At 43.3% G+C, this 12351-nt stretch overlaps 1 protein-coding gene and 1 pseudogene across 1 annotated transcript; both read left to right on the forward strand.

The window, feature by feature from the left end:
• Positions 1–2489: 2489 nt before the first annotated feature.
• LOC121927237 (glutamine amidotransferase-like class 1 domain-containing protein 3A, mitochondrial) lies at positions 2490–9720 on the forward strand. The gene is made up of 4 exons (XM_042460920.1): positions 2490–2646; positions 3872–4043; positions 7040–7244; positions 9421–9720. Exons 1-4 carry the CDS (start codon positions 2536–2538, stop codon positions 9611–9613), a joined length of 681 nt encoding a protein of 226 aa, XP_042316854.1. The 5' UTR covers positions 2490–2535; the 3' UTR covers positions 9614–9720.
• Positions 9683–11453, forward strand: LOC121925852 (annotated as a pseudogene).
• The last annotated feature ends 898 nt before the right edge of the window (positions 11454–12351 follow it).

A 12351-nucleotide genomic window follows, 5' to 3' on the forward strand; every position in this document is an offset into this window, starting at 1 on the left:
AAATCATGTGATCATGGTGAAGATTTTCACATGTTGCAATCAAAGAGGATTTATTCTGGCAATAAACAGGTAATAACCAACAACAAATCATTCACAGGATTTTTATGGGCTAATGTCCGTTTAAACCCTCACTTCCCCTCTGATTTCCCCCATGTGACAGCGGCGCCCGCCGCCGGCAACCCAGGACAGAGAGGCAGGGTGGGAGGAGGCAGGGAAGAACGTCAAGTGCAGCCAATGGGAGCCCTCGAAGGCAGAATGGGCGGGCACATGGGTGACGCTCGCTCCCAACCAGCGCAGAGAGGCCGTTACTAGGAGAAGCCGCCGCCCAATCGCCGCATTTAGATGGGAAGTGGGCGGGGCTAGCCTCTCGGAGGCAACGTGTATGGCGAGGATGGTGAGGGAAGGGGCGGGGCTGTGGGTGGGGCAACGGCGGTGACGTAGGGGGCAGGGCTGAGAGTAAATAGCCGTTATTGGCACCCAACGTGATTAATTCGTAGAAAGCTCTTGTAGCACCTTTGAGACTGACTGCATTAAAGAAGTTGGCAGCATGAGCTTTTGTAGACTTCAGTCTACTTCCTCAGATGCATTTGGTGGAGGGGAAGCCAGGCACACACACACACACACACACATATATATATGTGCATGCCATTGGTAATTGACTGACATCCTCATGTCTGTGCCTGGCTTCCACTCCACCAAATGCATCTGAGGAAGTAGACTGAAGCCTACAAAAGCTCATGCTGCCAACTTTTTTCTTTCAGAAAAGGGGCTACAAGATACTGATTTTTATATACCGATTTTACCGACTAACACAGCTATATCTTTATGTAGAGAGATCTTGTAGCCCCCTTTAAAACTAACTGAAAGGTAGAAGTTGGCAGCATGAGCTTTCCTAGACTAAACTCTGCTTCCTCAGATGCATTTAGATTTAAGCTTATGAAAGCTCATGCTGCCAACTTCTTTCTTTTAGTTAGTTTCAAAGGTGCTACAAGATTTCTCTATGTACGGATTCTATAGACAAAGAGCCCAAAGAGACAGGCCAAAATAGAGCTGCTTCGGTTTGCTTTGGAGATATGCTGTTTAAATGCTGCATGCTTCCAAAGAGGCCTGAAGCCGTGCCAAACATGCTTCAGTCCTAAGAACTAGAGTGCAGCTCTGGCGCAGCTTCTACCCTCTTAAGATGCGTGTGTCATTTAAACAGCATACCTCCAAAGTGACCCAGAGCGGCTTTATTTTGGCCTGTCTGTACAGGCCCTAACATGGCTATATCTTTGAATTCTACCACTATTCATGATAAATAACTCTCCATTCCCATTTTCACCGAAGAGCCACACAAAACAAAGGCTTTCCTAGCCCTTTGGAAGAAATAAGTCACTTAACAGCCCTTGGCCTTCAGGCTCAGGCAGCCCAAATCTAAAGCATGACACAAAAGGGGTGAAAAAGAGTGGGGAAAGAAAGGGGTGCAAAGTTTTCCAAATAGGAATAGCGAGCAGCCAACATTCATGACAGGAGGTGGGTCTTTGTTGTTGTGACCTGTCAAGTTTCCATCTTATGGCAGCCTTAAGACAAACCTATCAGGATTTTCTTGGCAAGATTTGTTCAGAGGGGGTTTGCCTTTGCCTCCCTCTGAGGTTGAGAGAGTGTGACTTGACCAAGGTCTCCCAGTGGATTTTATGACTGAGCTGGGAATTGAACCTTGGTCTCCAGAATCATAGTTCAGCACTCAAACCACCATCATGCCACACTGTAGAAATAATGCAGTTGGACCTCACTTTAACTACCATGGCTGCATCCTACAGAAATCTGGGATATGTAGTTTTGTGAGACCCCAGCACTCTTTGGCTTGCTGTGCTTGTTGTGTGCCTTCAAGTCCTATCTGGGTTAATGCGAACCTATGATGGGGTTTTCTTGCCGAGATTTGTTCAGAGGAGGTTTGCCATCGTGCCTTCCCCTGAGGAGGCTGAGAGAGTGTGACTTGCCCAAGGCCACCCAATGGGTTTGAATCCTTGTCTCCAGAGTGGGCCCCACAACAAACTCCAAAACCTAGAATTCCATAGCAAAGAGCCAAAAAAGAGTTAAAGCGGTTTCAAACCGGGTTATTATCTCTCCAGTGTGGATGCAGCCTTTGTGACAAAATATGTAAAATTTAGCCAAGCCCATAGGCCACAGAAAAGAAAGCAGTGAATAGTAGAGGGCTATATGTTTGGTAGTTATCTGACTAGAAGGAGGTAGTGTTTTGTTTGAATTGATTGTGATGTAAGGAGGTCATGGGCTTGGTGTGTGTATGAACTGATTGTAAATTGTCTTTGATTATATGATTTTTTAAAAAGAAATAGGAAAACATGGATAAAAATATATATTTAAAAAACTACAAATCCCATGATTCCCTAGGATGGTGCTGAGGTACTCAAAATGGCGCCCGAGGGCCTCCTTCTGGGCATGCGCAGCGCCTCAGCAAGCGCAAGAGAGGCGGCGAGCCTGTCTTCTCAGCCAGGGCCAGCAGGGGGCGCGGTGGGTCTTGCAGGAAGAGGAGCCATGGGGAAGAAGAGGGTGGCGGTGGTCTTGGCCGGCTGCGGGGTCTTCGATGGCAGCGAGATCCACGAGGCCTCCGCCGTCCTGGTCCACCTCAGCCGCAGCGGAGCGGAGGTCAGGCCCCCGGGCCCCTTGGAGCGACGTCTGGGAAGAGGGGCCCTCCCCTTCCCCAAAGGCCCTGCCCTGGAATCCACTTAGAGAGGGACAGCACTGGCCCATAGGGAATCACTGGGGAATCCTTGCCCCATAAGGAATCATTGGGGAACACTTGCCCATAGGCAATCATTGGGGAATCCTTGCCCCATAAGGAATCATTGGGGAACACTTGCCCGTAGGGAATCATTGGGGAATCCTTGCCCCATAAGATATCATTGGGGAACACTTGCCCATAGGGAATCACTGGGGAATCCTTGCTGCATAAGGAATCATTGGAGAATAGTTGCCCATAGGGAAACATTGGAGAATACTTGCCCATAGGGAAACACTGAGCAAGTATTCTTAGTAAGTATTCTCCAATGACTCTCTATAGGCAAGTGCTCTCCTATTATTGTTTGTGGACAAGTATTCCCCTGTTAGCCTCTTATTCTCTATGGGCAAGTCTGAGAAAGTTAAAGCAGTGTGAAAGTGGATTAATTGTGCTGTGCAAGTGCAGCCTCAGTTGCGTTTTGGCACCCCCAGTTCATGTGTGAACCCCAAATCAAGTGGCATAGTGTGGGTTGAGGGGGTTGTTGTGTTGTTGCTGCAAAGGTCAAGTAACTCCATTTCTGTTTAGGGAGGCCTGCCAAATCCCTGACGACCCTAAGGCAAACCTTTCATGGCAAGATTTGTCCAGAGAAGGTTTGCCATTGCCTTCCCCTGAAGCTGAGCGTGTTTAACACAAGTTAAATAACAACATGAACCTTGGACAAGTCACACTCTCTCAACCTCAGAGGTTCACTCCTGAGTTAGCATGAACTAAATGTTATTAAATTTAACATATACTTTGGAGGGTAACTAGCTTGTCAGCATTGTATGTAACTGTACTACTGTGCTGTAGCCTACTTTAGGAAAAGCAAGTTTGAATTGTGGTATTTCTACTACCAGGTGATCCAAGTCAGTAGAGAGTATTTAAAATAACATAATGCATAAAATTTAAGAGGACATTTGGTTGGATTTTAAAGGTCTTGTCTCATATTTTGAGATCTTCATATTTAGGAAGCCTCTTAATCTGGATGCTTGCAATTATTATCTTACTTTTAAAAAAATGGTTTACTCAATGCATGAAACTGCAGGAGTGTTTAGTTCCCTGTTCACTATATAATCCACCTGTTTGCCATTTATTTGTTGCTGTTGTTTTCAGGTGAAGATATTTGCACCAAATATTGAGCAAATGCATGTTATTGACCATTTAAAAGGCAGCGAAAGTAAAGAAAAGAGAAATGTTTTAGTGGAAAGTGCCCGGCTTGCAAGAGGGAACATCCAAGATTTGGCTGAATTGAAAGTTGATGAATTTGATGCTGTCATTTTCCCAGGTGGGCCCTTTTACAAGTGATTATTTTAATCTCCATGCACTTCTCTTTGTGCTCCATGACAGTTTTGCTTTTATGGAATAAGAGAGAGGTGTGAAGTGAGCTTTCAGTGTTGCTAGCGCGACAACATCCCCAAATACATAATACCTGAAATCTTGAAATCTCTTTGTAGCACTGCAGAAGTTGAGGGCCCAAAGGATGCATTTACTCTGTAGAAATAATGGAGCTTGACATTACTTTAAGTGCTGTAGCATCATCCGATGGAATCCTGAGATTTATAGTTTTACAAGGTCTTTATCTTTCTCTGCCAAAGAGTGCTGGTGCCTCACAAAATTAAATATCCCAAGATCCTATAGGATGGAGCTACAGCAGTTAAAGTGGGGTCAAGCATCATTATTTCTACAGTGTAGATCAGTGATTCCCAAACTCTGGTCTTCCAGATGTTTGGGGCTTTAGCTCCCAGAATCCCAGACCATTGGTCAAGATGGCTGAGGCTTCTGGGGGTTGAAGTAAAAAAACCAGGAGAACCATAGTTTGGGAATCACTGGTGTAGGTTTACCCAAAGCCTTTCAGGCTGAAAGAGAGGTTGGATTGGCCACTTAAGGTGTGTCATCCAGGAGCAGGGAAATGTTTTGGGCCAGACAGCAGATTGTGCCCCACTCCTACCTGAGCCAATAGGGTGATACTGAAGAAGGTTCTACTACAAGGTCCTCCCCATACACTGTCTGTCCTACTCCCATTGTCCATTTTCTGATCTTTGTGCCAAAGGAGGCATAGAGTTCCTCACTCTTGCTACAACACCTTACCTGTAGCAAACCCCACTGATTTCAGTGGGACTTGCTTATGAGTCTACATGTCTTGGATTACACTCTTGTAAAAATGGGTTGTTAAACTCATCAGGTGATCACTCCTCAAAGTGTTAAGATTCTTGGTAGTCTCTAGGGAGTGTCAGGACAGCAGGGTATAATGTCTTTTGTTGTTCCAAATGATCTGGGGCTGCAGCTCCATACAGGGGTGGCATGGGGTGATACATAAGATAATAACGGAGTCTGGGGCCTGACTGTGTTGCATATACTTTTGTCTTCTGCCCTATGAGGAAAGACTCAGGGAGTTGGGGATGTTTAGCCTGGAGAAGAGAAGGTTAAGAGGTGATATGATAGCCCTGTTTAAATACTTGAAGGGATGTCATACTGAGGAGGGAGCAAGCTTGTTTTCTGCTGCTCCAGAGACTGGGACCTGGAACAGTAGATGCAAGCTACAGCAAAGGAGATTCCACCTCAACATTAGGAGGAACTTCCTGACAGTAAGGGCTGTTCGATAGTGGAAGACACTCCCTCGGAGAGTGGTGGAGTCTCCTTCCTTGGAGGTCTTTAAACAGAGGCTGAATGGCCATCTGTTGGGGATGCTTTGACTGAGAGTTCCTGCATGGCAGGGGGTTGGACTGAATGGCCCTTGTGGTCTCTTCCAACTCTACGATTCTATTCTATGATTCAGTATTTTTATATGTCAGTTGGTTTTAACATCCTCTGCAAAATTGATGGATTTCAAAAGAAATGCTAATGATACACAAAATTCTGTTAGTTATCAGCCAATATAGACTCTAATCGACCAAAGAACTATTAATTACATATTAAAAACAGAATATAATTAAAATATTATTATTATATATTATATACATTACATTAATTATATACATTACATTAGAATATAACAATATAAGAAAGAATTACATTAAAATATAATTCTTTCTTATATTGTTATATAATTGTAATTCTTTCTTATATTATTACAAAGTCACTCATAAAGAGATATAACATTTTTGGAAAGGTTGAAATGGGGGGAACTTTTTCTGGAGTTTCCCCCCCAGAAAATAATGGGAAAAATTTGGAAAAGTTTTAAAATGCAGTGTTAACTCCTTTTACAGATTGAAAGTCAACTGATTATTTTAGGAGCATAAAATGCATTGTGTAACTTGATTTGGCATACAATTATCATTTTTGATGGATTACACAGTTTGTTCAAATATAATTGCAAATTGAATATGCTTTTGAAATTCTATTTATTTATTTATGCATGCTACAAATGGAGTTAAGGGGAACCTGAACCTCTTCTGTCTTGTCAGTTTATGAGAAACAGAAAAAACAATAAAAACAGCAGAAACTATCAACATTAGTAAAACAAAACTTGTCGCCTCTGGGCTTCCATAGTGCCGAGCAGACATAATGCACTCTTCCCCAAAAAAAAGAAACGAGAAAAGGAAAACAAGATGAGAAATGCATAGTCTTGCAGAAAAGACTTCATAGTTTTTAGAAACAATATGATGGTCGTGGGGTAAATACAGGAACACCTTATCGTAAATATTTTGTTCATCTTTCTAAAAAAAAACAAAACTCTATCACACATTATTTATCTTTTTTCTGGGTGGGGGAGGTTTTGGAAAAAAAATGGGGAAATGTCTTTTCCCCCCCTGATGTTTTATCTGTGTGTTTATTCCTGGATCTTCACATCTAAAGTAGTGGTGCCCAGAAAAGAGCATCTGAAGATGACAGTAATCAGGCAGGAACATATGGAACAGTTGCCCCTTCAAGTTGTTCAGCTTTTAAACATTTAGGACTTTAAAACTTAGTATCAATACTTTGAATCAGCTTCAGAAACTGATAAACCATTCAGCTGATACAGTGTTGGTGTGATGAAGCTCATTCTCTTTAGTAAACTAACTTGGAAGATTTCCCCCCCAGGAAAAGTGACATATAAGTGCTTAACAACAAAAAATGTTTGCCCCTCCACAACTTTTTCATCATAAATTAGAGGTGCCATGGCCACACATAAAAGGAAAGATCCAGTGTAGTACTCTTCCCCTCTTCCCTTGACCCCACATGGGGTTGAGTATATGGATGGTACAGTTGGAAACCTTGGTTAAGTAATAGGAGGTGTTGTGTCATGGGGTAAAGGGGACATTTCTTCCCAATATTCAAGTTTCCTTTTTTTTTCCTTTTAAGGGGGTTTTGGTGTAGCTAAGAACCTGTGTTCCTGGGCTGTGAAAGGAAAGGACTGCACTGTCAATGAACTTGTAAAGTCCACCCTTGAGGCTTTCCACAGTGCAAAGAAACCTATTGGTCTGTGCTGTATCTCCCCTGTGCTGGCAGCAAAAGTCTTCCCAGGCTGTGAAGTCACTGTTGGCCACAATAAAAATGTCGATGGAAGGTAAGAAAACAGCTGGCAGTTTGGAATATCGTCTTTCTGCATGTGGGGACGTGGCTGCTGATCTCCTCTTTCATGCTCTAGCTGTTATCACTGGAATCTCTAATAAATTGCACTGCATTCTTGTAAATCAGTTTTACCCTAATCCGTGCTATCCAAATGTTTTGCACTCTAGCTTCTATCATTCTGAGCTGAAATGGCTGATAATGAGGGATCATAGGAACTGAGCTTCCCAAAACATCTGGAAGTCCACCAGATTGGGGAAGACTTGTATAAACATTTTCATAAGAATGAGTCCCACGCACCTCAAACCTACTCTAGAGGAGGTGTATGTAGGATTATTCTATTAGGGGACCAGCCATAGGAAGCATTCCACAGTGTATACATGACAGAGCTGCAGCCAGGGACTCATTCCCTGTCAAGAGTGCCTGGAAGTGCTAGCTAGGATGGATTGCCTCTCCAGACTTACCCTACAGTTTGTTTGTATCATTTCATTTCATTTATATCCCACCTTTCCCCCTGGAGGGACCCAAGGCGGTTCACAGATAAAACCTTTAAAATTGTTGTAGAATTAAAACCATATAAAATTGCATAAAATATACACAGGTTAAAAACAGACTAAAAGCCCCACCTGTTCCATAAAACCACACTGCTATGCATTATGTACAGAAAGCCTGCAGACATAAAAGTATTTTTATTTCCTGGTGAAAGGCCAGCAGGAAGGGGGCCAGCCTAGCCTCCTGCAGAAGGGCATTCCAGAGAGTGGGAGCAGCCACTGAGAAGGCTCTGTCTCGTGTCCTCACCAGGCGAGCCTGTGATATTTTTTTCCATTAAATACAACATTTTCTTAATATTTATGCTCATCTTCTCATTTGACATAAAGTATATTTTCACCATATATCAGCAGTGGGGAGAGAAGACATAAGAAGCAACATAAGCATACACCTGGCAAGTGGTTATATCGAGCCTGTGATTTTGATGGGACCGAGAGAAAGCCTTCTTCTGCAGATCTTAGGGCTCTTGCAGCTTCATATGGGTAGATACAGGGCCTGAACAGCCAGGCCAAAATAAAGCAGCTTTGGGTCACTTTGGAGGTATCCTGTTTAAATGCTGCATGCGTCCTAAGAGACCAGAAGCTGCACCAAAGCTGAGCTCCAGTCTTTAGGATTGGAGCATAGCTTTGGTGCAGTTTCTGGCCTCTTAGGACACATGCAGCATTTAAACAGCATACCTCCAAAGTGATCTGAAGCAGCTTTATTTTGGCCTGTCTGTTTGGGCCTACAGTCTCTCAAATAGTCTGGACCCAAGCTGTGTTCAAACCCTTAGGCTCCTGTCATTCACTTTGGGCCTTTTTCCCTAACATCCCCCCCAGATCAGATCCGACCAGTGAATATGTTGTTCAATGGGTTCACTGTGGTAAGTGTGACCAGATTCTACCAAAACTTAACAGGAACAGTCAGGCAATTTATAGAAAAGAATAAAAAAGTAGAATTTTATTAATAAACAATTAGATCAAACATTAAACCCTGAACTATTTTAAACCCTGTTCAGATCTTCGCTCAGGCTGACTATCCTATCTCTTTTACAGTACTTCCTTATCTGTATACCATCATTTCCCCCTCTGCCTTCTCAGAGACAATCTTGAGTTTTGCATCCTTTCTCCCCTCTTGGCCAGTCCTCACAGCATTCCCAAGCATGCTCATCAACCAGGCATGCTCAGCTCCTCCTTTCACACTGGCAGATATACACTTTTTCTTGGCAAGTTTCTTCAAGGCTTTTTGCCGTTGCCTTCCCCTGAGGCTGAGAGAGTGAGACTTGCTCAAGGTCACTCACTGGGTTTACATAGTCGAGCCAGTATTTGAATCCTTTTCACCAGTCATAGTCCAACGCTCAAACCACTATGCCACGCTGGCTGTCTCTGTTATGCTGTGGAAATGAGGAAATATAAATTGGAGGCTTTACAGTTTGTTGCTAGGTGCAATGAAAATGGGTCATTCATGACTGGAAATCTGTTTTAACCCTTCCCTCAATACTAGTCTGTCTCTAGGTGTTGTTAACTGCAGCTCATATCATCTGCCACTTGCCTATGCTGAAAAGGACTGATGAGAATTGCTATCCCACAAAGTGCCTGGCTATAACTTTGTGGAAGGGAAGCCCACTTCTCCTTTCTTTCTTGCAGATTTCCTGATTCGGACACAGCGGCTGCAATAGAAGAACTTGGATGCAAGCACGTTTGTAAAGATGTGAGTGAAGCCCATGTTGATTCTGCTAACAAGATAGTCACCACTTGTGCGTTCATGTGCAAAGCCCCCTTGCATGAGATTTTTGATGGGGTTGGAACCATGGTTGCTGAAGTTCTGAAAATTGCATGAGTGGGGACAACTAGACTAAGGTAGCACTTGGTGGCTGCTGGTAATTATGTTTAACAAATGGAACTTAGGATGATCAGTGTAATTAATAAAAAAACATTTTAACAACAGTCCTAAACATTGTTTTGTGGTTTTTAAATTATTTTAATCTTTTATTAGGTTAGGTTTGTTTGTTTCTTCTCCTAGTCATGAAATACATCATGAACTTTATTTCTACTTGCACTGAGGTGGACAATTATTCTTGTTGTTATTGTTGTATGCCTTCAAGTCGTTTCCAACTTATAGCAACTCTAAGGCAAGCCTGTCATGGGGTTTTCTTAGCAAGTTTCTTCAGAGCGGGTTTGCCATTGCCATCCCCGAGGGTGAGGGAATGTGACTTTTCGAAGGTTAGCCATTGGGTTTCCATGGCTGAGTTGAAATTTGAACCCTGGTCTCCCAGTGGCCTAGTCCAACGCTCAAACCATTACACCACACTGCCCTTTAAGTATCATCCTACAGATGCAGGATTTATATATAGGTGGATCTACAGTACAGTATAGTCTTCCTAGGCTAGGGATTATTGAACTGCATGAGTCCCACCATCTCCCAAGATATTATTACCTCTGCATCAGCAAACAGCATTACCAAGTTTCAGCCACTTATATTTACATGTCCAGTAGCAACTTTGTTGGCCATACAGCAAAATATAACAAAATCCACAAAGCAGCAATACCTTTATTGGGACAAATAAAAAAGCACAAAATATGTGATGCAGGCTTTCAAAGCTCCACTGGCTTCTTCATCAGGCAAAAGTGTTAAAAATCATACAGAAGAAGGGGAAATGACAATGTTAGAGCTACAGGCATATATTTTGTTTTAGGTTGTTCATCTGTTGTCAGTTAAGATGCTCCAGAGGGATCATTAGTGTAGGCAGAGGCTTACATGAAATAAGAAGGATCATGTGTTGCTTTATGGGGAAAATCAGTGGTTTTCAACAGTGTAACATGAGTTACACGGCAACTAAAGCTGTTTCGGTCTTTCACAGGTTTACACCACCATCCATACTGGCACCAGTGGAAGTGCTGCAGCCACCGCAAACTCCTGGGTCTTGTCGTTTAAATGTAAGAACCTTAGCTATTGCTGCCTCTTATGCTGGTGCCCCATTGGCCAACGCAGCCACCCAAACGAAACCCCCATAGTGGCAATGCAAGCCGGCATGGCTTGGAAGCAGCCATCTTAGCATCCTTGGGCTCCAGGGAAACAAACTGATCCTGGATCTAGAGTCAGGCTTTGGGGCCTTCTACAGACTACTGCCTCAGACTCTGCAAGCTTGTCATCCTATTCTTGGGCTGCTGCATCAACAAGACGTTGGCAATCAAGAGCTTCCCAGCACACCTGGGGACACACTGGATGGCAGAGGCAGCCCTAGCAGTAAGGAGGCACCTCGCAAAGACGGAGAGTCCCTTCCCAGTGGTCTAATCAAGACAATCATGCTTAAAGTCCCAGATATGCATACGTTAATAGGCCGTTCCCTTCCTCTGAACGAAGCTAGGCATTCTTTCCAATTTGCTGCATGCTCTGCACTGCTAGAGGATGCATCTCTGTTGAGTCATCAAGAGGAGAACATCTCCCGCCGAGAACTAACATGGCTACTCAGCAAGACACACATTAGAACAGTCTCCCAACAACCATCCCAGTTCAATACCCTTACTGTGAAGTTGTCATCACCCCAGGATGGAGGATACACCTTGTCAGAGCGTTGTGGACAGCCTTCTATGGGCACTGGAGGAAGCCACTGAGCAGGGTGGACCTGGTGAAAAAATTCCATGCCAATGTCACCTCTGTTCTTCACTGGAAGTACTGAAAGCATAATGTTGAAAACAGTTGATCATTTAGAAAACTAGAAGATTGCGGGTGTTGACCTCAATTCTCCAAGAGTCAACAAAAGGTCAGCCTAAACTTAGCTGCTCTGAAGAAGGCTTTTAAGATCTTGCGTGTTCTGGAAATATTTAGATGTCCTTGAATGTTTAAGAAGTGATAGTATCTCAAAAACCTCTTAGTTTGGACCAGGTGAACTTCTGCAAAGTGAATCCAAATCTGTATGACACATAATGTATTTTATGTGCAGATCCTATAAACAAGAGCTAAAACAAATGGACACTGCATGTTATATGAGGGAGGGAGGGAGGGATAGTGGTTATTGGAAGAAAATCCTCTATCACATGGAGGTCGAGATACAGCCCCAGGCTTAGCATAGCAAGACCAGCTCTTCAGAGCACAATGACACTTGACATTTGAGGGTATATATTCTTAGATGGCCCCTTCCTCACACCACTTTGGTTCAAATATGGGTTGTTGTCCAAACGGTAACAGTTCCAAGCTCGACCAGGATTGATTCACGCGTGTGCACAATCCAACTTCTTGCACAAAACATGAAAGCTACAGGAAACCCCAAGTCCAACAGTTGGGGAATCTCTGCTTTTTATTATTTTTTAAAAAGCAAGTTTGTACCCCTTAGAAGGTGTAATTGAGTCTTTTGGTGTAGTTTCTGATATTCTGTAGCTGAGGCATACACAAGAGTCTCCAGGCACTGGGGAGAGTTTCAGTGCACTGCACAAGTGGCCCTAGAGGGACTAGGAAGGTGAATGGAATCATGCCAAATAAGAAAGTTTAGGAACGAGCTATTTGCCTGAAAAGGCGTAGGGCTTTTTTTTTTTTGCCAGATATGTCATACTGGCTACAACAAGAATTACCACAGTGCC

This window comes from Sceloporus undulatus, chromosome 3 (assembly GCF_019175285.1).
Source record: "Sceloporus undulatus isolate JIND9_A2432 ecotype Alabama chromosome 3, SceUnd_v1.1, whole genome shotgun sequence".
Classification (NCBI taxonomy): domain Eukaryota; kingdom Metazoa; phylum Chordata; class Lepidosauria; order Squamata; family Phrynosomatidae; genus Sceloporus; species Sceloporus undulatus.

Bases quoted from the DNA above. Each gene is read 5' to 3' on its own strand.
- LOC121927237 (XM_042460920.1), top strand. From the start codon at position 2,536: ATGGGGAAGAAGAGGGTGGCGGTGGTCTTGGCCGGCTGCGGGGTCTTC. The intron at 4,044-7,039 runs GTGGGCCCTTTT...TTTCCTTTTAAG, and splicing joins TGATGCTGTCATTTTCCCAG to GGGGTTTTGGTGTAGCTAAG. The intron at 7,245-9,420 runs GTAAGAAAACAG...TCTTTCTTGCAG, and splicing joins AATAAAAATGTCGATGGAAG to ATTTCCTGATTCGGACACAG.